Below are 27,191 nucleotides of genomic sequence, written 5' to 3'. Positions count from 1 at the left end.
GAGAATTTTCCTGGTAGTGTAATATTCGAAAACCAAGTTGGTGTAGGTGGTGAAAATGTTATGTAGCAATTATGTAAGTGAACTAAGTTTGAAAATAAATACGGGTTTGGCTTATATTTTATTAGATAAGAGCATCTGAGGCTTGTTTAGCAGTTAGCTAGCTAAAGGTTTGGCCAAGGAGACAGTCAGTTAGGAGCGTGTAGGGCAGTGAAACAGATGATGTAGAAGTGTGGGAGATTAGAGAGGAGTATTGAAAAACAGCAATTCTTAAAAAAAAAATCTTTTGAAAGCATTTCAGAGTAGGGGTAGGGAAGAAACTGATGAATGCAGAAGAGCTTTTCCTTTGGGTGATGGATCCTGTTAGTTTCAAAAGCTCTGTACCCTCAGGTCTAAGAGCAGCCCAGAAGTTGACAAAACTCAGGTAGGAAATGGCGAAGAACTCTCAGAATTAACTAAATTCTAACTATTTTTTCACTACCCAGCTTAGTATATTAGTGCTTCTCTGTAGACTCTGGAAGTGTAACTTATAAAATAGGGTAACTAGGATGCTTTAAATGAAAGCATTAAAAATAGATGAGAAAGTTGGTGGAGATTATCCAGTTACTACAACACCAATACCAGGAAGCAAAGTATATACAAAGCATGCATTAGATAGTCAATGGGAGGGGTGGTACTATCTGTCAAAAAACGTTCCAGGGCTGAAAAGAAATACAGGATTAAGATGGTACCACTAACCTCCTAATCAGGATGGCAACAGTGAACTTAATAGGAGATTGGTTGCTAATTCAGTTAGCAACATAGTAAGGGGAAAGATACATCAGTGCTGGTTACAGAAATATGGTAACACGCTGGAATGCATGGAAAGAAGTTCTAGGCAACATGAATGAAGTTTTCATGGAGCAGATAGAGGGGGAGGAACCTTCACAAGGAGAACCAAGTCTGAACTGGTGCAGTGCTATTCAAAATGCTGTTATTGAAAAGCTGTTCTGCACCTCTGCCATGTACTTGGATCTAGCACTGCAAAAGTGGTAGCAGGAGGTCCACTGCCAAGGAATTTAAGTTAAATGAGAGAGATAAGTTAAAAGTAACTCAAGAGGGACAGCTGAAAGGCAAGGTGAAAAAAGAGATTCTCATACAGCTGCAGCATAGCAATATATATATACACACACATATCATGGGCTATTTAAACCTTTATAAAGACTTTTCTCCACATGCTTAAATCTCTGCTGTCACTACCAAGAAGACTTGCTCTTACTGCTACATGTTGTTTCATTTTCAGGATTATGACCCCTTTTAGGCTGTGCCCTATTTCACAACTGGATTTCTGTCAGGTTCACAAATTACATTGTCGTTGCCGAATCTGTGAACTGCACATGCTGACTTAGCTCTTACTCTGTATGTTTTAGACTTTGAACTATAAATGCTACCAAAAAAATTGAGTTGGAAAACTTAAAGTTGTCAGGGTATGGACAAAACTTTTCATCAAAGAAATGCTGCTTTGTCAATGAATCTTTCAGTATGGATCATTTAATAATGGAAAGAAGTTTAATGAATAAATCTTTTATAACTGTAGCTATAACTAACACCTTTTCTTGGCTAAAAGAAGAAAGATTCAAGCATGACAGCTTTATTATTTTTAATTGATACGGGCCATGTACATATTTCCGTCTTCTTGGTTTTAGGCCTGAGGAGTTCATATGCTAGTCAACACAGTCAATTAGGACAAGAATTACGATCAACTGTATCTCCTGACTTGCACATCACCCCTATCTATGAAGGCAGAACTTACTACAGTCCTGTGTACCGTAGTCCAAATCATGGAACAATTGAGCTCCACCAGGGATCCCAGTCAGCATTATATCGAACAGGGTCAGGTGGGTAAAAGGCTTCCAAAGCTCTTCCATTGACTGTGTCCCAAAGTCATGCTTAATTTACTTACTGGAGTTTTTCTGGAACTTGTGGCATATAGGAGAACATCTATGACATACGTAATGCCAGTTTAAAAGGAAAAGCTAGATGCTATAATGGAGATAGAAACTAGGTTTGAAGGACTTAACATAACAAGCAGGAATTAAAAAGCCTTTGTGATGTTTGCAAGAAATACTTGGGGCTATATATCAGTGTCAGCTTAGGGTTAGAATATTTTCTGTTTGATATCACACACTCAAGTACATCCAAGCAAAGCGTATTTCATGACACAAAAAAATTATTGCTTCCTCTTGCATTCTCTGTGCATCGTTCTCTTATGAATTGAGTTTGTTCATTTTTTTTTTATTCATCAGTACAGTAAAATGATGGCTTGCACACTTAAATTATCTACCGCATCCTTCACAGTAAAAATACTGTTTTTACCCAACTTCTCAGCAAAAGATAATGTTAAAATACTATATATGAAGACTGTATATTGAAACTGAAATATTTCTATAGTATTTCATAGAATTGCTACTCGTATATTATGAAGTGCATAGGCATTAGATTAGTATTAGAACTGATTTTCTGTAAAGGGAAATGTAATACTTGTTGCAGTGCTGTTTGGTCTTTAAGGTTGATTAATAATTTGTACAGTGGAGTAATTTCCAAATTTAACTAAGTAACTCTCTAGAAATATTTATAGAGAAGTGTCCAATTCATATGTCATGTTTTCACACATTTCAAAATTGCTTTTTAATGTTTTTTAATGTAACTGAAATACTAAGACTATGGAATGTTGAAGGAGGCAACAGTTTTTGCAATTCTCCTGTCTTCTACAGCCTAGAGTAAACAAGTTTGTCAGGATGTGCCAATGAGGAAATATAACTACAAATTGGTATTCTCTGTTTACTTGCCTACATAATATCACTTACCTTGGAAGAACAAAAGCTACCACAACAGCTGTGTTAAGTCAGGAAGATACATGTTCCTGTTTTTGAAACCATCAGCTTAATCTTCGAAGTCATCCTCTTGTAGCTTTTTGTCAGGGAAAATGTACATGTAGTTGGGAAAAGGAAAATGTCATATAAACTATATACATTTTTGTTTCCTTATTTTTCCTTTTTCTTTTTAGTGCAGTTGGCAAATTGATGTTACTGTTAGTAATTTAATTTTATTACAAACCTTGAAAACATTTTGCACCCTGATTTCTGCTTGATGGCACAAGATGCATTTCTTACTTTAAATACTTGTTGAGGCAAGCTGAGGCATAAGCCTGATTCCACCAAACCTTTAGTTCTGTAACGAACCTCTCTATCTTCCCTGGGATGTTGAGTAATTATTCCCTTAAATCTGTCGATAGCTTTCAACATTGAGCATGGTACACATTCTTAAGACTGATTTTTTTGTTATTGTTGTTGGGTTTTGCTTACACTTTTAACCACATACTGCCTCTTCCCTTCAATAGACATTTGTTACCTAGTTTGTTTTAATACTGATTTTTATACTAGGAGTCGGAAATCTGCAAAGATCATCCAGTCAGCGTAGCACACTCACATACCAAAGAAATAATTATGCTCTGAACACAACAGCTACCTATGCGGAACCCTACAGGTCAATGCAGTATCGACTGTCAGAGTCCAGTTATAACAGGCTGCAGCATGCAACACCCGCTGATGATGGGACCACACGATCTCCATCCATAGACAGCATTCAGAAAGACCCCAGGCAAGTCCATTTTTGCTTTCAAGAATCACACATATTTGCTGTAATAAGATTTTTAATACATTCCTTGAATATACATGGCACTGTTGTACATATTCCAGTTTTACATTGTTTAAACAATCACGACTAATCTAGATATTAAGTTCTATACCTTTATAGCCAAAGTAATAAATGCAGTCTACTTGTTACAGTAAGAAAGAGCAACTTTTATGCATTTAGTTATTATTACATTTTTCTTCCATGTTTGTTTTCATGTAGAAGTTATTACAGGAAATACTTATAAATTTGATGATAATTGACTGGATTATTCTAAATATTTTTGAGTAACTGTACAGAGCAACCTGTAATATTGTAGTAAGTTTTCTCTTTATGGGAATGGGAAATCAGGGTTTGAAAATTAGAAAGTACGTACCTGATTTATTTGAATGAATTTTTCATGAGTAGCCTGCTTAAATTTCAAAACAACATAAGTTTAAAAATGATATATAAATGTACCATTTTGAAGGCGAATACACATTCATATTTTTAAAATAGTTACTAGTTTGATGTTGTCACATGCCCATACTGTGTACCTAGATTTACAAGTGTGATATTATCATTATGATTCATTAGAGACACTATTCATTAAAACCTTGTATTTTAAAATGGGAGTACCAAAACCCAGTCCATGCAAAGCTTGGAGGGATTTATGGTACTGTTTATCTTCAGTTATGGGTATGTGATTGCTAGAAATTCCAGTCTGTCCTCAGGTTGCTAGTTCATTGAGGCAGCTTCTAGACACCCCTTGGTCATGAAAGCACATTACACATTCTGCTGGTTTAGAAAGAACTGAAAGCAGAGCACCTCATACTGGAGGATATGGACTCCAGTGATGCCTCAGGAGTCTTTCATGTGGAAACATTAGGGCACCAAATAAACTTTGAAAATAGATAGCTAATAGCTATGGTCAGAGTAGAGTCTTACACTGAAATCTTTTGGGCTTCCTGCGTTACAGAAGGCTCATAACCTGATTCAGTTATTTTCTAGTTTGGCCATATCCTTCAGTCTTGAAAATAAAAGCACTGTTTTTAATAGATTTTGTTGTTCTGTTTATTAGTGGAAATTAATATATTAATTTTTTTTAGTAGATCTTGAGAGACTGCATTAATTTCATTTAACTGAATGGTGCATTCATCTAAATGATGTTAATAGGATAATCTTACCTCTAAGTAGTAATGCTTGCTAGCTGCATGCTACTGCTGGCCTATTCTGGCATGGCTTACAAGGAAAGTTACTTATAATAGGGGTACTTCACATTCATAACAAGGAACTTCAAAGACATTCTGACTCAGTTTTCATTGCTGATGCACCTTCTTATCTTGTAATTTCACAGTGGAATAGTTTTTACCTTACATTGTAATCTGTTTCTGATTTGCATATAATGCTATTGCAGAGGTTAGGTTAGTGTGTTACAGTAGCCTCAGACTGGGCTATCTGAAAGCACCACTCTAGAATAAGAGCGAAGGGAGCATTCAGAAAGCTACTAGTTTTATTAGAAAGGCAGTTTTCCCTAAGGTCTTCCTACCATTAGTATGGAGAAATAAACCTCTAAGTTGTTGAGCAGTTTGAGGTAGGCACATAACTGAACTTTCCCTTTTTCGTGACTGTAGGAACCCTAGGGAGACCCGGCTGCCCAGGCTAGCATTAGCCTTTGAATAGCTCCCCAAATACTCTTCTTGGAACATCCTTTTTTTTTCTTTTTTCTTTTTTTTTTTTTTTTTTTAATTTACTTGGATTTTTGAGCATGGGAAAACTTAGATACTACTTTTTTTTTTCTTCTCAATCTTCCTTTACAGAAGGAAGATAGCCCAGCAAATATTAATGAGTATATTTCTAAATCTGTGAATTGGGCATGGAATTGTTCAATGACTTTTCCAGGATTTGTCTGCACAAAACCATTTTGGTTAATGAAGGAGATTTGATTTTAATGATTTTAAGTTTACAATCCCTGGATAACTCAAATTTATGCAAACTTCCTGCATCTCATCATGATGAAGAAATTTCAGGCTGTGCAGCTTTTGTTGAAGTATAATTGACTTCAGACTAGGAAGAACATTGAGCACTGAGAAAAAAATGTTGTGTGGAAGAGATGCCCCTGAGCAGCATTGTTAAGTGGGTATCTGTTGCATTATATGTTTAAGTTTTGGAAGGTTTATGTAGGTTGCAGTGTTTGAGTTGGTATAATTCTAGTATATATATTTGTGTGATCAACAACCAAGCTAACGGAAGAACATAGGATATAAAGCATCCTTTTACAACTGGAAGACTAAAAGGTGATGTGACTCTCAATTATTCTAATACCCCTGGTTTTCCTCCTAGCCCTGATATGCCAGAACAAAAACAGAATTATTGAAAAACACTTAAGATGCTCTAGTAATTCTACTTAGGTAAATAAACATACATTTATAACTAATGCCTTCTCTTGAATGTGTTCATCTAACGAAGGGAGTTTGCTTGGCGAGATCCAGAACTGCCTGAAGTCATTCACATGCTTCAACACCAATTCCCATCGGTTCAGGCAAATGCAGCTGCCTACCTTCAGCACCTGTGCTTCGGAGATAATAAAGTAAAAACGGAGGTACTGTGCTGAGTGCATTTCTGTTCCTGGGGAAACTATAAAAGAAAAACTAGACCTCTCACCTCTTCCTGGTTTTGGGGGTTGGTTTTTTTTCATCATAACACAGTATTTGGGACCCCTTTGTGTTTCTGTTTGTACCAGATGTATGATAATATTGAAGTACTTAGGTGTGTGTAATTACACACACACACACAGATTTTTCTCCTGTCACAAGAGGCTGCATGGAAATTATATAAAAATATTTTACATTCAAGTTGTGTAATCTAGCAGAACTGTAAAGTATGTTTACCAGAGCCTGGTTTTGTGTAACCTGTTGATGACTGGAGACTAAGAAAAACAAGAATTCTGGAAGGCTTTCCACTGGTTTTGATGAAGATGATTTAAGGCATCGTAGGGAATAAGTGAGCTGTCAAGCAAAGGAAAGAAATCCAACTCTAGAAATATATAGAAGATAGTATTTATGTCAATATGATGTGGAAGAAGGATACATCTGAGTGAAAATTCAGATTATTGTTGAAATGTCTAGAAACTGTTCGCATTTGAAGAGTGCTTTTTTTGCAGAGCAGCTATGAGCTATTGATCTGAAGGAATTTGCTTTTTCATTCATATCATATGTGTGTTATCTGTTATTTTCAGTATAAATATTATTTTTGTTTATAAAATGTTGGTGCATCTTTTATAAGAGAGCCCAACATAATTCACTGTTGCTAGAAGGCAGATGAAAAGATGGTGGTGGTTTTGATGTTCTGGTAAAGATTGCAGTGATAATCAGATGTAGACAGATTTATAAGGTAGTCTTGCTATTTTATAAGGGATATGACAGCTTATTTAGGAATTCTTGGGATATTATTCGTCTGCACATGTTCATCTACAGGAGATCTTGTGTTTCTTCACTGTTTCCACTTTCGTTATTACAGAATTTGTTTTAGAAATTATGGAATGTCTGCTTTAATTTTTTCAGACGTACACAAAACTAAAAGAAGTATGCCAAAGTTTAAGCAGAATTTGAATGTGGTGCTAACTTGTATGTCATGTATGAAGTGGTGTCTCAATTGTTTACCCTACTTAGCATTAGAAATATTTGATATATTTTTAAATCAGTTCAGGTATAAAGGATTATAGACATGTTATGTCATATAATCAAGCTTATAAAATCTTACCCAAAGAAAAAGGTCGTCTTTTTGATTTAGAAGACAAGATGAGTTACAGTAGCCTGACAACTGTAAATGTAGCCTGCCTTCCACTTAGTGTGTGGAATTTTGGAACAGAAAATTTCTCCTTTTCAAACAGAGGAGATTTATGTACTGGCAGTTATTTCTTTTGAATGGGAATAATCAGCTGTTAGAAATTCTTAGAATACTATGACAGAAAGAATGCAATTGTCTGGCTTCTAGAAGAAAAGAATATTCCTGCACTTTTGGGAAAGCGAGCCTTATGTCAGTGTTTCCTGATGAGGCTTTCGGCCTCCTAAGAAGAAGCTGTCCCTTGAGTTGGGATGGTGGGTAGGGATCAGCATGTTTTGAAAACATGATGGTATCTGTGGCAATAGGAAAGTTGCAATTCATGTCCCCCTCAAAGTAGAGGCCAGCACAAGAAACTAACTGGGATAGGAAAGGATCATAATTATTTTAGAGCCAAATTCAGTAAAGCCTTATTTGAGGACTGCTTTTGTATTTTCATTCATTATTTAAATTTATTATTTTGTTGCTGTGGTAAAGACCAGATTAATTTGCTAGACTATTAAGGATATTAAAAGGCTAGCAAAATGAACTAGAATGCTTGCATTGCTAAAACCTGAAGGTAAGCATAAGAAAGTGCTTATTGTGGAGGGGAATCTTTACCATTTAAATTAGATATGAAACTACACAGAATGAATAAATTACACTTCCATGTAATGAATATCTATCTGTAAATACATACAATACTGATATATTAGTTCATGAATATATCATTTTACAAGAATTCTGATTTTTTTAATTTAGAAATTGAAATACCTGTTCAAACTAGCAACAGCTGCTACGTTTTAAAATCTATAATGACTCAGCAAAATAAAAATCTTAAAACTGGACTAGAAATCCATTCTTATTTTGAAATACATACACAAAAACTGTATCTCATCAAGTTTTGAGAACAGATTGAAAAACGATAAAGCTGTTTTGTCATTCATAACTTGTATCTGTATTATGGATGTGTAGTGTAGATGTAGTGTTTGATGTGCTGTATTGACATACAAGAGGGAGATTTAACTGAAAAGTATAAATAGTTACTTGTTGCTTCATTATTTAGTAACAAATAAGAATTATTTGCCTTGAAAAACACCACCACAATTTTTTTTTTCATAGCATCCTGCAGTATGTAGTGTATCAAATAGTCTGTATCAAATAAATAATCTGTAAGGTAATATCCATTACCTAGCTACAGAAATCTTGCCAGGTGAATAACTTTAAGCTTAAAGTCCACTGAATGCCTTTAGATACAGATTCCTGGTGGCTTTTGACGTAGCAGTGGCTTTGTTTAATTGATCAATGCCAAACTTTGTATCCCCTGGATTTATAACTTACATGGTAGATATATCTAGGTGTGTAAATACAGGTTTCCTTTTGAAAAATACACATTTTAAAGAGGTCTAAAAAATTTCCAAGTCACCAGTCTTTAATTTTATTTCTTTTATTCTACTTAAGAGGTGATTTGACATGTAAAAATCACATATAGTGTTCATCATAGACCTTGCATTTCAATTTTTTTTTTTTTTTTTTATTCCAAGCCTCTTCAATTTGGCTGTTTTAAGGTGTAAAGATATTAACTGTTTTGGTACCCAATGCAATTTTCAAGAATGCAACAGAGAGAAGATTCTGTTTTTCAAAGTATCAACTTCAAATGATGTGGCTAAATCTGTTATGTTTTCATTGGGAATAATTTTATTCTCCTTGTGTTATGGCCAATAAAAGACATGGAACTTTTTAAGCCAAAAATCCATGAAAACTTGTACACATTAATGTATTTCAAATAGCCTTGTGGCTTACCAGCCTAATTATTATACAGGTTAGAACAGAAAAGGGTCTTCTCAAAGTGTTTTTAATGCTGAAGTAGAGAATCCTTAGAACTGCTATGTTTTACATCTCTTCTAACTGTTTGGCCCAGAATTACAACCTGTATAAGCAAAGTATTCAGGAATGATGGTGTATCTCTTTCTTTTCACCATGGGATCTCCTTCTTAGGGCAGCAGCAGTTTAGCTGCTGTAGGTGTGGGGTTTTTAAAGAGATCCTATGCCAACTTCATTAGGCATATTCTATGGATAGTATGGCACAAAAGTTATTGGCTGTGCTAAAATAATACCAGGTTATAACAGATCAATCTTACACTGGAAAATAGCTCATATTTTTTAAAACGGTTCATAGAAAATGTTTTGGTAGCCTTTTGGTAGTGATTTTTAATTTAAAATTAATTTTAATCTTCTAAGTAATACTAAGTTATCTCTTGAAAATATTTTTTTAGTAAATATTACAGAATTCTAAAATACTTTAATCTTTTATCATTTTACTACATGGAAATGAGATTGCAAAGCAAATTACTACATGGAAATGAGATTGCAAAACACAATGAAAAATATATAACAAAGAATAAATGCAACTAACCTGCTTAAAGCAAACAGTATAAAAATTTCGTTTTACAAAATTTCTGCAGAGTAGACCTTCCTTTTAAAAAGAACTTCAGATATGCCAATAGGACTGGATATATGCTAATTTGAACTGATTTGTGTGTGTGTGTGGCCAAGTGTAAAAGTTGGCATTTAAATCTTTGCAACTTCTTATTTCTAATATTCCCTAAAAAGATATTCTGAGGTATAGGAAATTACTTTAAAAACTGCATTACTGGGAAACAAAGCTTTAGCAGTAACAATTCTTCTCTGAACGCAGCAAATGACTGAAAACATCTATCAGCCTTTTCAACAAGGATGTGAGTTGTTCACAGGAATTTTCAGTACAGTGTAACAATAAAGTTATTAAGATTTACCAACAATATTTCTTTTTGAAGTAGAATGGAATGTAGTGTTTTTATAAAAATAAAAGCCTTTTAAATCTGGAGAGTGAAATGGGTGAAATCAATGGGTGCTGATGTTCCTGACATTCCATTTTCTAGGTATGTAGGCTGGGAGGAATCAAGCACCTGGTTGATCTCCTGGATCACAGAGTCCTAGAAGTTCAGAAGAATGCTTGCGGCGCACTGAGAAACCTTGTTTATGGAAAGTCTACTGATGAAAACAAAATAGCAATGAAGAATGTTGGTGGGATACCTGCCCTTTTACGATTGTTGAGAAAATCTGTTGATGCTGAAATAAAAGAGCTTGTAACAGGTAAGTTTTGAATAGAAACAAGCAGAGAACTGTAATACAGATTATTTTTCTGAAGTGGACAAGACTGGAATAACTGGTAAGTGACTGGAATTGAGTATATCGACTGGTTTTTTATTTGTGCGTTGGTATTTTTTGTGAATACAAAATCACTTACTTTGATTACTGACAGTTGAAGTATTAGCACAGAAGTATAGATTCACTGGGAGAAGTGAATCTTGAGGTAGTTGCACTAAAGTGCCACTTAAGGTAAATTTTCCCCTGGTACGATTCTTCTGCATACGCAGCTAGGTCTTGGATAGGTCTTTCTTTGTTAACTCCTAACACTTGTTTTATTTCAGGCTTTTTTCATCATCTGCTGACAATAGTTTGAAATACGATCTTGCAGAATTCTTAAGATGGACCCAAGCTGTGTAAATGTGTGTTAAAGTACAGACAGAAAATTGCAAGTATGCAAATTATAGAAGCATCTTAGTGCCCAGCTTGCTAGTGACTGTGTACACGCTCCTAGTCTCTTGAGTATGAGGTAGCAGATTTAGTTTATAACCCACAAACCTACTTGGCACTTCATGCAGACAGAAAGTGCAGAAATAATAAATGATTTCCAGTTCTAACACATGAAGGAACTCCATTTCCATCAAAACAAGGTGGATTTGTTGTGTACTGCATACATCTACTATCTCTTTTTCTTAATATGGGAGTGATTTGTCTGTGAAGATTTTAGGGAATTGAAAAATGTAAGAGGATAGAAAAAAGCAATGTTTTCACTTCCCTTAAACAGTTCCTCTTCCAAGTTTTAGTAGCTCCCTCCTTTGATTTTGTTAAGCTACGAAGCTTAACTACTTACCTACTAAGCAAAGCTGCACAACAGTGCTTAAGTTAGAAGAGGTGTCATATTGGGAGCCTTTCCAAATTATTTCCTTGTTTAGAAAAGCTATTAAGTAGAGAAAGGACTCTGTACAGAATGTACCCAAAGCATTTAAGTTTAAGTTCATATGCAGGCTATTTTCCTTAAGTATTTTCCACATAAACAAGTATTAAGATAACCTGCAGCTTTCATGTTCTCTTTAGAAGGATACAGTTTTTTTCCTTAAGAAGTTACGTAAATGGAATACTTAAAACTAGAATTACACATTAGCTGCCTTTGTCTGCTCTATAAAATCCATGTTTTATGCATCTAAATTACTTGTGCTTTTAAGATGTTAGGGGTGGTTCCACAGACAAAGCCAAAGTCAAATTCTTAATTACAGAAGGTATTTAGTCACTATTAAAAAAAAAAAAAGAAACCCTACACTGTTATCTTTCAAAAAAGATATAGCACATCATCTGTAAGTGAAAAGATTTTTCAAATAAATATGATACTTAATTTGAATTATAGTTAAAGATGACTACTTCAGAAAAAGTGACTCTTTTTAACACACATTTTTAATTCTTTTAACCAGCTACATCAAAATGGAAAGTTTTGACCTAGTTGTCTTCTGGTTAAGTCAGTGGCATTGACTTCTGTTAGAGATAAACCAATACTGAATGCTTGAGAAGAATCCACAGCAGACCTCTGGAGCTTAGGGATTTTAAAATGCTTTCTATAAATAGCAATATAAAGAAAAGAAGTGGAAAAGATCCAATGATTATTTGTTTAATAATTAAAAATCTCCACCTATGTCAGAACTAAAACTAGCAAACCACACCCAGTTTACTATGTTCCCAGATTAAGATAATGTAAATACAGAGAAATTAGTATCAATCTACACCACTAGAAACACTCTATGTCTGATTTCTAGTTTAAAATTAGCGCTATTCATTACTGCTGTAGTTTATTCATAATTCTTCATACAAAATGGATTTTCTAGTGTAACATTTTTTACTGAAGTACAATGCTTTTCTTTTTCCTGAAGATGGTCTTTCTTCCTTACTAAATGAATTATACTTTCATTATTAGCAGTATCAATTGCCTTTGAAAGATAACAGCTGGTGTCATTGCAAGTGAAATTCATCCAGTTTACCTTGATATGCAGTTAGATTAGATAGATGAAAACTTTATTATCCCAGATAAGTGAAATTAGAATAACAGACTTCTTGCAATCTGTATAGATATTTTTCACATGAATTCATTTATATAAAATTTGAGAGGAATTATTTAGTCAAAAGCAATCTTTTAACCTGAGAAATTATTTGGGAACATGCCCTAAAGATTATCTATGATAAGTTTGAAAAGCTAGCATACTGGGGGAGGGTTTAATTGCACAAACATGTTTTAGAGGAGTTAGAATACAGTAGGAATACTGGGGTCTATATTTAATTAACAGTAACCGAAACGACAAGATTGAAATGCAGAGAGATAAAGAAGTGGAAACTGAATAGAAAGTTACATTAAAAAATACAGAAGGTGTAATTGCAAAACTACAAGCATGTTTTAAGAGGGAAGCAAGTAATCTTTTTAATGACTATAGATTATCCAGAAAATAAAACGTGCTAAATCACTTTTCATAATCATTATATGAAAATGAACTAATACTTCTTTTTTTTAAAAAAGTCTTTAAAAATTGGACTTTGGAATGCATTGGAAGAGGATAACTCTTCACTGAGCTTACTCCAGCTGCATGCAGCGTCCATTGCCGCTGACCCATAGTAGTCTTGCTGTCCTATGCTCTGCAGTCAAAGAGCCCTTAGAAGGGAAACTACTCTTTTTTTTGGTAACTGCAACACATTTCATTAGATTTCAGCACCAGTGCTTTCTGGAGGCTACTGTTTTTCACATTCCAGCGCAGCTTCAGCACTAGGCAGCAGAAATATTGTTGGAGCCTTCCTGACTGTGTACAAGAGCTCCATTCCCTAGTAAGTGATGTGAAGGATGTCTGGCTATGTTTTTACATTGCAGTCAGCACAGCCTGGAATCAATCTGTGAATTTCAGGATCTCATGTCTTGGAAGGCTTATACGGCAGAAAAACGTATATGAAGTAGAAATCAAAATATGCATGTTCTTGAACCCAAGTGCAGTTTCTAACAATTGAGTCTACTTTCAAGAGACCCTCAGAAACAGCCCTTTAATATGTTAAAATGTAAGAAACATTGGTGTACTCCACTACTGCAAGTTTTCCAGAGAAAGCGAGTCAGATGCCTACCTTAGAGTAGTTTCTTGATTTTCATCAGATCTTCAGCAGCAGAGATGAGCCACAAACCGTGCCCTCTCCAGAGATAGACCTCTCATCTACTCTTTTGAATGGTTAGTTTTCTGTCAGGATTCCTCCCTGAAATGTCAAGCAAGTGACAGTGCTGAACTTGGGGGAGCAGTATGATTTTATAGCTGAAAGGCAGGAAGAATGAACACAAATTCCAGCAACAATTAATCACTAGCTTAGCTGTGTGGTAAAGGGGAAAGAGGTTGTTGTTGATGGTCCTGGCAATTCTTCGTAGTTTATTTCTTCAAATTAGTACTATCTCAGCCAGTTCAGCTGAGAAATGCTGTTCTCTGTCCAGCAGCACGATCTTTTGAATACACAGTGTCATCTTTGTGAGAGACTGCATTCTTGCAGCAGTTGACACTGTGCATTGTTGCTTGTGTGTTTTTGGAAAAGGGACCCGGAGTTCTGCATTTCTGGGCAACCTGAGGTAACTTTTGAGAAGGTACAGAAATAGCTGCAAGTCCCACACAATTTTGCAAACTAAGCACTCTCTGAAATGGGTATAGTTTCCTTTCACAACTTTCATGTTACTATAATATTTACCTCAATTCTACTCTGTATACAATCCAAAGTACTTTGTGATCAACTGTGTAAAACCTGCAGAGGTAGCATATGATCATCCATGTTCAGCAGTGGACCTCCAAGCTGGTGCAGCTGCTGAAGAACTCTTAATAAACCTGCTACCCATTTGGTTAACACTAACTGATGTGAGCAGTGGCAGTGGAATTCATTGCCGTAAATTCGTCTAGGGTCTTAAAAATCTGGGTTAAAATGCCAAGATTCAAAACCAAAATAGAGCATGAAAAAACGCAGCTGGATACAGAGGAGAAACGAAGTTCTTTGCCTCTGGTAATGCCAGGGTTCCATGAATAGTTTATCCCCCGCAACACCCCAGAGTACAAAGCCATTCAGCAAGGAATGAGCAAATCCTACTTCTGTCTTTCCCATCCAGAAATTCTATCTCTGCAGGGTTTTGGGGGGGGGTGTGTGTGTGTGTGTGTGTGTGTGTGTGTGTGTGTGTGTGTGTGTGTGTGTGTGTGTGTGTGTGTGTGTGTGTGTGTGTGTGTGTGTGTGTGTGTGTGTTGGGTTTTTTTAACCCATGACTTAAGCTTGATTTTAAACAGCTAAAGCTGTTGACTGGAGACACAGACATCATTATGCATTGATGTCCTGTAGTCCTAATGAAATTGCTGGCTTACCATATACGTTTCATTCATTCTCTGAATTAGGTAGCAAAATGAAGCTTTGAAGTGTTACCACATAAGGGATTTTCTGGACAGAGCAATTTTTTTACAATCCTATTACAGTTGCTTGAGTTACATCAGTAATGTAACCAATTCAACACCAAACCTGTAACCAGTAGAAACAAAGCAACAAAAGAAAACCCTTACAACACTAAAAGCTACAGAATCAGAGAGAAGGTGGTTTTTAATTATCCTCACACTTCACTGCTATCTATTGGAAGAGACAGATTTGCCACCTTAAAATATTGCCGTAGATCCAAGTCCAGAAGGATTATGAATAAATATAAAAAATTTTATACATCAGAACAGTCAATACACAATTGTCTTAATATTTTTCCCTGAGGAGAAAATGTTAGAGACAGGGAGATGTTAGGGGATATTTCCCACGCAACTTCTTCTCTCAGTTGAGGAACATTGCTGACCTGTCATCCATGAGGAGCTGCTAAGGATCAACAAACTCATTTGGTCCTGACTTACTTTTGATGAGCAGTGAGAAAGATGAAACCAAAGTTCTGCTTACAGATTACAGCTCTTCTAGTAACTCCAGCAACTATTAGTAAAGTGGCAAAAGATCTAAACAGAATTATTTATCTTGCCTGCTTAATTTTTGCTGTTGCAGAAGCTAACCAATTTTGTCCAAATTTGTCCAGAAGTGGATAGAAAATTCTTTATTATGGAGAAAAATGATGATCTGTAAGTGAAGTAGCTGGCATTTGATGCAGTTAGATTTGATGTTTTTGTATGTTGCTGTAAAGTGGAATCTACTGGTTTGCTTGAACCAGGGCCCAAAGACTTCAAGCAGCATTACTGTGATAGGCATTGACCTTTAAAAATCAATAAAAATAAAACCTTGTATTTCATGAGGTGCTTACAGTCTGTGACAACAAAACTGTTGTAAATCTGAGAAATTCTAGTTAACAAACTATTAAGTTTTATATTAATTAATAAAATACTTACATGTGATGTACTGCTATTGCACTATTTTCTGTATTCCATACGCCTTACCATGTAATGGTAGAAAAAGGCCAATGAAATTTCATATACATTAGTTTCATACTTCTGTGTTTCAGTAAGATGAGCTATGATCTACTTAACTATTAGTTTCTACTGTATGTTATATACTTTGCTGTTAGTTTTCAGCGGATGCTGCCATTTGTAAAGTAAATGAAAGCACTACGCCTGTCCGTGGTATTTGGAAAGTTTAGATAGAAACTTATATTTGTTTCCTTACAAGCTGATAAATCTGGATTGCTATATTTTGGGGGTTTTAATGTGAGGATATTTTGGGTCTCAACTTCAGTCTTTCTTGATGCCTGCTGTCAGAGTAGCATTATTAATTGCACATCTGAGATGTCTTAAACTCATTACTGAAAAACATACATTGAACCTTTACGAGATTTAATGAATTTGTACTAGGTAATCACATAACCTTTTATTTAGGATTTATAATTGCAATTGAGAAGACATCAAATTGTCTAAAGTGATGATTCTTTTCAATTGTTTGCCTAAAGATACTGTTTTTAGAATAGGACTAGCAGAAGGAATGCTAAAGGTATCAAAAGAAAATGTCCATATATTTTTCTTGCAAGGTATATGACACCAACGTGTTTCAACACTAATATAAGATATAATTCATACACATAGATTTCTTTATGTCAACACAGTAGAAAAGCAAATGCTAGTGTTGATTTGATTTGCACTGGAATAGAAATTAACAGATTGCTGAGATTTACAAAGAACAATAGCTTTGGACACACAGCCTTTCCAAGCTCAGATTACAGTAGATAAGTGCTATAAGAACACAGAGCTGTTCTTTTTTCCTTCTGTTACTACAATTGATTATAGGACAAATCTTGACCCTTGCAGATCTAAAGTAGCACACTATCTTCCATACATTACAGCACCAAGTGAGGCATTTCACAGCTGTTGGTCAGGTCATGGGTTCCAGTAATAGTCTGTTGAGCCCAGTGTAGTAGTCTTGTGTATAATCACAGATCCATCTGCCTACACATAGTTTGCTTGCATCCTTACCACCCCAGAGCATTATGTGCAGCAAGCAGCATATAGAATCAGACCTTTACCATTTAGTGTGTTGAAAAAAGAGTTCTTCATAAATAATTTCTCCCCAGTTGAAAGTACCCTGTGGAAAATTATGAAAATTCAATTGATTTTTCAGTATTTCTATGACCTATCTACATGCAGTAGTATTTGATTAAAAACAACTGCAATCACTAAATGCAATAACATTGTTTTGTCTTTATAGATTCCAAACTACCTGTTTTCACTAGATGTTCCAGTTCTGGATTTTTTTTCATTCTACTTCATATCACCTTGTCTGGATCACATTTCCAGGACAAAAATTTGATCCTTGAGGTCTTTTTTTTTGTACATTGTGTGAGTTAATTCAAGCATATGTGTCATGGTTTAACCTCAGCTGACAACTGAGCACCACACAGCTGCTAACTCACTCTCCCCGCTCCCTGGTGGGATGGGGGAGAGAATTGGAAGAGTAGAAGTGAGAAAACTTGTGGGTTGAGATAAGAACTATTTAATAATTTAAATAAAATAAAATAGTAATAATAACAGTAATAATAAAAGAATAGACAAAGCAAGTGATGCACAATGCAATTGCTTACCACCCACTGACCGACAACCATCCTCACAGAAGTTCACCCAAGTTGTCTTCTCTACATACAGCTAGATCAGCTGTTTAGTGTCCACCACTCCCTGGTGTTACAGGTAGTACCATAGCTGGCATGCGGAGTTTGATCTCTGGACCTAACTGGCAGACATTTCCTCATCACAGACCTTTGAACCTCCAGATATGTTCCGAGTGAAGTGACACAAAAACATGAAGACTGAAAAGAGAACTGTATTACTTCAGGGTCTTGTCCTTTTTCCTTTTAATAGTAATTGCCTTCTTGGGAAGAATCCTTTTCTCCATTATTCTCGAAATATTTTTTGAATCCCTAGGGGAAGAAGAAAAAAAAAAAAGAGAAAAACAAAACAAACAGAAAACAACCCCCAAAAACCTCAACCACTGAAACTTAGCAGTTTAGATTTATCTCTCTGTTTCTGCTCTGTTACAGTTTGTAGAAATTTCAAGTACTTTTAAAGTGTCTTCTATGTGAGGAGGGAACATCATCAATTAAAATCAATTTCTATTATTAAAGGTGTACTGGAACTGTTTGACCAGCATCTTAGAGCCAAAGACCCAGGACCTTTAGAACAAAAAGCTGATTCTTTCAAATTTTCAGGAGAAAACTGTTAAACCAAACTCCCACTGCTGCACTATTATGTACATGTGTTTCTTCAGTTAGGTTCATCTCTGCTCCTTTTAAGCACTCACTTCTATAGACAGTTCCTCAGAAAAGTCTTTCAGATGATTCTATTTTCTAAATTTTTTTTGCTGGAACAGAGTTTGTTAGATAGTCAAGATCATTTGGCTTTAACCAAGGCTTGTCAGTTCAAGGATGGGATCTAAATTATTTAAGATTTCTTCTGTATTTTCTAAGTAGTAGGGGTTTCAGTCTAGAGAAACAGAAGTTTATGGACAAGGCTTTTCTTTTTTTTCACTTGCAAGTGTTAATGTATGTCCCAAATCTATGTGGAAAACATCCTCAAAATACCTACCAGTACTATTTCTAGTTGCCACCATTTTTAGAGAATAGAGTACCTTGGCTTTCCTCACCCTATCTGAACCCATTAACTTCAAACATGAGATCTATTGTGAAGTTGATGGTGTTAAAACAGAACTCTGTTCTGCATCCGTAAGGCAAACCTCAAATACCTTGTCCTTGTATCAGTAGTCCTCAACTTCATTCATGGTATTGTGTTTGGAGGGTTATGGTTTGTTGTTGCCTCCCATTTACAAGGTTATTGTTACTTCCACATACTTTTATCAGCTGCTACTAGCTGGTCCTGTCCCTTGTTGCATCTTCTATTTATTTATCCGAGGTCCAGAACAACTTCAAAGCCCTGTAAATACCAATCGCTAGATCTGCTGTCAGCAGGTATTGTTATGCCAAGGAAGTTGACAGACTGGGTCAAAGACAAATGTCTCTGATCTGCTTTAGGGAGGGTGTATAATTCAGTATTTTTGACTGTTTTAATTGTTTCTTCTTTGAGAGTCCTCTTATGCAGGACTTTGGGCTCCTTGTTTTCACAGAATCACAGAATAGTTGAGGTTGCAAGGGACCTCTGGAGGTCATCTTGTCCACCGCCCTGCATGAGCAGGGTCACGTAGAGCAGATGGCCCAGGACCACGCCCATGTTTTACCTTTGTCTAACACCCTGATTTGTGATGTTACATCAATTCTAAAAAATTGTTTCAGGACAGGATAGGAAAAAGATGAGGGGACTCTAAAATACCTTCAGTGTAACTTAAAGGACTCATCTGACTCTGTCAGTACTCCAATGTATAGTACCCAAATTTTGCTAATTTTAAGATCTAGTGCATAAACCTATACGCTTTCCATCAAGATTCTTTTATTAAAGCTACTAGGATTTTTATATTGACTTAGTTGGGACCTGAACTTATAGAAGATGTATATCTACGTCTTTAAACTTAAAATGTACCTCTGAATAACCTGTTGAGCATTTTTATTCTGCTTTCATCTTCCCACATGATCTTGAACTTTTTTCGCTCCCATTCAGCCTCTTTAGAGGAAAACATATTCTGGCTCATCAAAGTAGTTTACAGAGCTTGATATGAGTGCTTGTTATTGTATTATATCTTTTAAATAGCTGAGATGTATGTACAAGCATTTTATCTACAGTTAAATCAGGTTTACATGTTTTCATTATTTTTTAATACTTATGCTAGAATATTTCATTCAAGAGCCAGACATCTATGTTTTTTCTATACTAGGTAATATTAAATATGACCTGGAAAGCTTCTTCATTTTTGACAAGGCAGACATATTCCTTAAATGTTGTTTTCATTTTTATTCTTATGATCTAATAAATTTAAATGACTGGCTAAAACTTTGGAGATGGGTATTTGTGTTTGTTAAAGATTTGCGTTACTTGTCACTCTAGATACAAACGTCAAGGTAAATTCTCTGTCTTGTCTAAAATAAATTTTATGACAAAAATGGCCAACCACTGCTAACACCAAAGCAGTTTTGTCAACAATAGGAACTGCAAATTTTCATGTAGATAAGGCTCTCAACTTTATCATGCTACTTATTTTAATTTCCTGACTAGGATTATTTTGGACAACGTTCACAGAAATGTTATTTTAGCATGGTCATCTCTGAGAGCTGTAAGCATCAGAATTTCAGGCAAAAATAGGGCAGGCAATCCCTGATCAAAAAAAGAAAACAAAAAGACCTACAGAAGCTTTTTCATGTGGCATTTTAAACTCTCCTGCAAAGCTTACCGATTTCTCCCTCCCCTCCCCCCCCGCCTCCCCAGTGCTGTTACTGCTGATTTCCTTCCTCCATTAAGAATTACCCATGCTTGATAATGCTGATATCTTTTGAACTTTAGCCTTCTCAGGTTTTCCTCACCTTTAGGCAATGTCAAGCACTAATAGTGGTTTGTGATTTTTTCTGCTGTATTTTATAGTATGTTCACAGACTAAGCAAGAAACTTGAGGCCAGCTGAAGCAATCAGTTGAGTTACACACAAACTAAAGCGTAACGTGAGTAGCAAGCAGTTCCTCTCCTTCCAAACCCAGAGATGCTAGGGACAATAGAGATTTGCTTAGGTAGGTAAATGGACTTAGCACTCCCCTTGCTACACAGAGTTGTTTGTGAATGGGATGTTCACCAGTCTTCCAGAATGATGGAAGTTGCAGCTAGTAGCTGTTGAAAAATAATTTTTTGGAAATTCATCCTCTACCTATAGTTTCAAACTGTCTCTTTGGACTTTGGCAAGTGAATCTCTAACAGTTAAATACTTGTTGTTAAGTGTACCTCCACAACAATGTGGAATAAAAAGGCACTGTTATTTAAATGACATACAAAATTATACTGTAATCCCAGAAGTCTCTTAGACCTTACCTTACTACAGCATTGTACCAGCTCCTTCCACAATTTTCCTTATCTTTGAATGGAAACTTCCCAAATTATAACTGCCTTTGCCTTTAGGGTTTATTTCTAATAAGCACTAAATTTGGTCCCAATTATCTTAAAATAAGCACTCTACAAATAATCAGATTGTATTCTCATTTTTAACATGAAGACTAAAGGGCTCTGTAATATGCAGTTCTACTTTGTAAAATAAATAGCTGAAAGCTTCTCCCAAATTAAGAAACAGAGTGTCCCGGTGAGAGCTTTTGCCTTCACATAATGAACACAGGTAATAAATCATTCATCATTTAATCAAGCTACGTCCTTGAGAGTCCAGCTTCTGGGCAAGTTTTGACATAGTTGCTCAGTGGAACTCCAGTGATTTGCTCTTCGAACACTCCCAGGCTAATCCTCATGGACAAGTTAATATTTGCAGAAGTTTAACAGACTTCTTGGAGGGATCGAGTTTAGGGAGGTCCTCTAGCTGGTCTTTTCAGTTCCGTGCTATTGTGCCCACATATGAAAAAAAGATGCTGCTGGCTATTCTCTTCCAATTCCTTAGCAAGCATCTGAGTTACAGTGTTCCTCTGAAGGTAAGGTTAGGGTGGTGTATGCCATGACCCTTATGGGTCTAGTGAGTGCTGCTGCGGCTAACTGCATTGGTCCAACAATGCCTGGGTATGTAGTATATCATCTTTTGTTGCCTTGGCATTTCAAACAGCACCCAGCTGCCCCAGCTTTTTCACAAGCTATAGGTTAGCCAGTAAATATTTAGAGGCAGTCATACTTAGCAAGGCTGAGAGATTTACCTCTATGTGAATAACCATACAGTAATATTTTCAAAGCTAGGTCACATAGAATCAAGCATGGTATCTTCCTGTATGTGTTAGATAACCAATAGTAGTCTGAGACTCAAAATAGGATTTTCTCTTCAATAACTTCTTCAACAACAAATGTTTAGGGGGTGGGGAGGACGTTTAGGTGAGCTCTAATTTCTAGTTTGCATTACAAATTGCATGAAATACTGTTTCAAAAACTTAAAGCGATAGGCCAGTGAAGCATTTAGATTTCTCACTGCTAGTTACCCATGAAGTACTTTTCTTTAGTGAGAGCATACAGTCACAGAAGAGATTTATGGTAGGAAATTGGATATGTATTTGAAATAGTTTGCTTTATGTAATCAAACTGTTAAACGTGAAGAATAAGTAAACTTCAGCTTATTTTGAGTGTGTAAGTGTAACGCAATACAAAGTTTGGTGAAGCCATAAACAATTTTTGAGAATCACTCAAAATTTTTATGAAAAAACCCTACACAACAGCTTTAAAGAGTACTTTTTTTTAAATTATTTTATTTATTTCCCAGTTTGTAATCAATTCTCTTTTGTTACTGGAAGTCTTGCTGTACAGGAGCTGGAGTTAAAAGTCATAAATAATACTTTTAACGTGGCTCTAAAATGAGTCTCTGTTTTAAAAGTATCAAGAATCCCTGAACGCTTTAACATGTGAAGTATCCATTGTTGTAGATTTTTACTCTTTAGTTCCTTAGGATTATCAGACTGTGAATGAGATAGTCTGCTTTTTGCTGTTTACAAATTAATTTATTGTTTTGTTCTATGTCAAACTATTGGAAGGAAATGTATAATTTTCACAGAAGTAATATTTCTGTGAAATAGCAGGTGATTTAAAAAGTAACCAGACAGTGGGTACAAGTATGTACCTGACCTAACCTGACCACATAAGTCAGGAGCTTACTGCTGATGGTCAACCATAGCTGTAATGTCCATATGAACAGTTACTGGAAGGAGGTTACCAGCAGCTGCTTTCTTCAGAGATATTTTTTCTGTTTGTGTAAATATTCACACCTTTCCTTCTGCACTGGAATTCTCCTCTGGGAGAGGAACCAACTAGTAGTGTAGGGTGCCAGTCCTGCCGGGCACACTTGGGAAGTTGTGTCACTGGTACCCCATTCCAGCTGCAGTGACTGTGCGTGCACACCTCCAAAGGTGCATATAGATGATAGGCATCAATAAAACTCTAGTTAATAGTAAATGACTAAATTACTTTCATTTTTTGTTTTATATGAAGTTTTGTGCTGAATTAATCTGGCAAATCCATTAGTGACCTTTTCAGGAACAGAAGTGTCTGCTGTGGCATGTTTATAGCAGCTTGCACTGATGTAGCATGTTGTTTGGCATACTACAAAAAAAGACAGATTTTTCTTCCCATTACAGGTAGTCAATATGGGGTTGATCTTTAGATATCTAAGAAAGATACTAGCATTAGAGACATACAGTGAGCTCGAGGCACACAGGTTTCAGAAAGATGGAAGGGTGTTTTGTGAACGAGATGAGTTTGTGTGCTTGTAGAGAATATTCCTCTAGACTCCTGTAGTGCAGTGGGGACTTCCCCCTCTCCTCTCGGGTAGCAGAATGAGCTGTACCTCAGGAAAGAAGGGAACATCTCCTGTCAGTCAGTGTGTGTTTTTGCTGAGTATTTTTCCTTAAGAAAAAAGGAATATTTACTCACTGATATGCGTGTTTTCCTTCTCAGTATTGTGGGAGACCTACCTGCTGATCTACTAGGGTTATTCTGATTATCACCTCGCATTCCATCTCTTCCATCAAAGAGCTTACGCAGCAGCCAGACAGCTGAGTGAAGGCTGCTGAATACATTATAATCTGAAGTTTAGAAATATTTATTTCAGTCTGTAAAGTGAATCTTTTAATGACAGCTTTGACCACTTATTGACCAATAATGTTGGAATACTATTAAAGTTACATTGCAGATTAATTATATTTCTTCTGCTTTTGCATAGGTAAATTATCTTTCTCCTGTTTAAAGTGATGTCTTTTCAGTTGTTAATGTTGCTTTATATTTGTTTGCCAAGTCTTTTCTGACTTTACTGCAATGGAAATCTTTTCTTAAGGAGTTCTCTGGAACTTGTCTTCATGCGATGCAGTAAAGATGACAATCATTAGAGATGCTCTGTCAACACTAACAAACACTGTGATAGTGCCACATTCTGGATGGAACAGTTCTTCCTTTGATGATGATCATAAAATTAAATTTCAGACTTCCCTAGTTCTACGCAATACTACAGGATGCCTGAGGTAATTTGCTGTTCTAGAAGACTCCCTTTTCAGAGTAATTGTGTTATCCAACAGGTCCTTTTTATACTGTAATTTTTAAGACAAAAGAGTTGTTGCATTCTATAAATTACATATAGTTCTATCATTTAGGCAGCTTTTGCATTTGGTTGGGTTTTTTTTTCCCCCATATTAGAAAAATATGAAAAGTACAAAGTTAGTCACTAAGATATGCTAACTATGATGGATAATGGTTAAATTTTGGTTGGTTTTTTTATAAATTATGATCATTGCACTTTTCCCTTATTAATTACTGCAATTTCTGTATTGTGTGTAGGGCTTATGAATTTTATTTAGGAAAAAAATTGTGCATTTGGTGATTCTTTATTGTTGTATACATTTAAATAATTACGTTTGTATATGCATACATATCAGTAAAGAAGTGTTTGACTATTCCCTTTGTGGATTTCTCAAACAGCAGTAAGAAGAAAAAAAAAGTATTCAGAATAATAAAAGGCAAAACTAAAATATCTGAAAAGAGAATTCAAGGGCCAGGGGTAGTATATGAGCTATTGCTGTTCATTTGTAGGTTTGTTTATAATTTATTAGATTCCAAATTGTGTTCCATTAAACAGCAGAGTTAAGGCCATTGTGTTTAAACAGAACTGGAATTGCTTTTTATTTGCTGGTAACCCTACTAAACCTCAGAATACTTTCATAAACTATTTTTTTGTTGTTGTTCATTGGGTTGTTTTTCAAGATGACGAGTTTTACACTGCTTTTGAACATAGGGTTGTGCTGGCGTGGTAGTGCGAACGTGATGTCTAGAGAAAAAGCACCTCTATGGACAGGCACGGTGGCGTTTCTTTAGCAGCAGTACTGTTTTCAGTGTGCATCCAGTCACAGTATAAGCTTCAATTTTTGCAGTATGGTGACCTTGAAGGCAAATATTTGTCTACACCCTTCGCTGCTTATTCTAAAGCACAGTGCAGCCTTTTCCTTTTTCCCTACACCCTAATTTACACATTTATACTTCTGTCTATGTAGCACTACTACAAATGTTAATGAGGCTGCACCACAGAACAGATCACCGAATGGATCCAATTTAAAAAAGAGGCAACAAAGGGTATTTCTAACACAGACAAGCTCAGCAACCTATTGTACAGCACATACAAACCATAGATTTGGGCTTGTACAACAGAGAGGGTTTGGAATGGAAAAGTCTGCAGGAAAGGGGTTCTATTTATGGTTGTTTTTGTCAATGAGTCGATGCTATCTTGAAATTGCAGTTCTGAATCATATTTATCTTTTATAAGAATTGGGGGTGGGTTGCTGCACAAAATGGCGTGTTTCCTTCTAAGTTCTCAATTATCAATCAGCTGTATAAAAAACTTCTGCAAACTATCTATAAAATGATTGTATGTATGTCTGTTTGTGAATACACTGTGTTCCTTTATCATTTCAACCCTTTAGGAATTTAAGCTCTGCAGGTGAAGAAGCCCGGAAGCAGATGAGGTCTTGTGAAGGGCTGGTTGATTCACTGCTATACGTGATCCACACATGTGTGAACACATCAGATTATGACAGCAAGGTGCGCGCACATTTCATCTTAAGTGATTTTTAGTGCTAAACTGTATGTCTGATAGGATCCTTTGGGGTTTATATAGTACAATTTAGCACTGTCATGTGCTTAGCTCAACTGGTCTTCTCTCCCAACCCCAGTTAACTGATGCACAATCAAGTTCTGTTGCATAATAGTGTAACTTGTTCTGTGCTTTTCATTTTCATCAGTGTTGAAGTATTCATTCTTTAATAAAATAATAGTAAGCTCTTGGGCTTTTCATTTTCAGAATACTAAAAAATAAGCCACTATAGTAGAGATTACTGTTATAAATATTTTCATATTTGAGGCTGTCAGGAAAGAGATTGCAGTTTTCCCAGAGAAACAGACAAAGCAATGCCCAAGGCCCAGAATTAGAATTTAGTGCTTGTGCTCCAAATGCCTTTTTGCCTCTGCTTCATTTGTTTGGTTTGCTTCACCGCTATGTAAGAATTAGAATTTAGTGCTTGTGCTCCAAATGCCTTTTCACCTCTGCTTCATTTGTTTGGTTTGCTTTACCACTATGTAAGAAAGTAACTAATTACATGACATCTTTCTGGTTTGGCTTCAGACAGTGGAAAACTGTGTGTGTACCTTGAGAAACCTTTCTTACCGTTTGGAACTGGAGGTACCTCAGGCACGTCTGCTAGGAATCAACGAATTGGATGACTTGTTAGGAAAAGAATCACCTAGCAAAGATGCAGAGCCAAGTTGCTGGGGGAAAAAAAAGAAGAAGAAAAAAAAAACTTCACAGGAGGATCAGGTTTGCTGTTTTCCTTGTATTACAAATATATCAACTGTAGTTTAGCTAATGATGGGGGGGAGTACATAGCTTGAAGAAGAACTATCGTATGTTGAATGAAAATATACAGGTTTCCTGTAGTTACAAATACGTGTTCATTTCTCAGTGGGATGGAGTTGGCCCTATACCAGGATTTTCCAAGTCTCCTAAAGGGGTGGAAATGCTATGGCACCCATCTGTGGTAAAGCCATACCTAACGCTTCTAGCAGAAAGCTCCAATCCAGCTACTCTAGAGGGCTCTGCAGGATCTCTCCAGAATCTTTCTGCAGGCAACTGGAAGGTATGTGAACTCCTACTCTTCCTCCTATCGTTGTATTTTAGCTGGTTTTTTTTTTTTAATAAGATACTGGAATGTGTTCAGAAGGAACATGTAACTTTCTCGTATGCATCTGAGCGTTTCTCTCTAGTGTGTATCATTAGTGTTTATGTGCTGCAGTAATGTTATTTCCACAGTGAAAAGCAACGACAAAGATGGTAGACAGGAAGAGCAGCATGGAAACTGGCCTTGAAATTGGTACCATTTATTTTAAATAAACAGAAAAAGCTTTCTTCCTGTGAATAATAGGTCAAAATAATCTTCTAGCATCTTCTAGCTGTGAGTTCTGGTGGGAAGGTACTGTCAAAGTAAGACCAGCATAAATAAATTGTTTGTATTTG

At 35.9% G+C, this 27,191-nt stretch overlaps 1 protein-coding gene across 2 annotated transcripts in view; it reads left to right on the top strand.

The window, feature by feature from the left end:
- The window catches only part of PKP4 (plakophilin 4), a 73,384-nt gene that overhangs the window by 36,354 nt on the left and 9,839 nt on the right, over positions 1–27,191 (top strand). For both annotated transcript variants that reach the window (XM_009334024.1, XM_009334023.1), the window contains exons 7-14: positions 1,683–1,874; positions 3,420–3,636; positions 6,118–6,250; positions 10,392–10,605; positions 23,973–24,156; positions 25,606–25,723; positions 26,304–26,495; positions 26,641–26,814. In XM_009334024.1, the coding sequence (XP_009332299.1) occupies positions 1,683–1,874; positions 3,420–3,636; positions 6,118–6,250; positions 10,392–10,605; positions 23,973–24,156; positions 25,606–25,723; positions 26,304–26,495; positions 26,641–26,814 (1,424 nt within the window). The remainder of the gene's footprint in view (positions 1–1,682; positions 1,875–3,419; positions 3,637–6,117; positions 6,251–10,391; positions 10,606–23,972; positions 24,157–25,605; positions 25,724–26,303; positions 26,496–26,640; positions 26,815–27,191) is intronic.

Source organism: Pygoscelis adeliae, unplaced genomic scaffold (genome assembly GCF_000699105.1).
Source record: "Pygoscelis adeliae isolate BGI_AS28 unplaced genomic scaffold, ASM69910v1 Scaffold131, whole genome shotgun sequence".
Lineage (NCBI taxonomy): Eukaryota > Metazoa > Chordata > Aves > Sphenisciformes > Spheniscidae > Pygoscelis > Pygoscelis adeliae.
The sequence above is the reverse complement of the archived record's forward strand: the minus strand, read 5'-3'. Positions and strand labels throughout refer to the sequence as shown.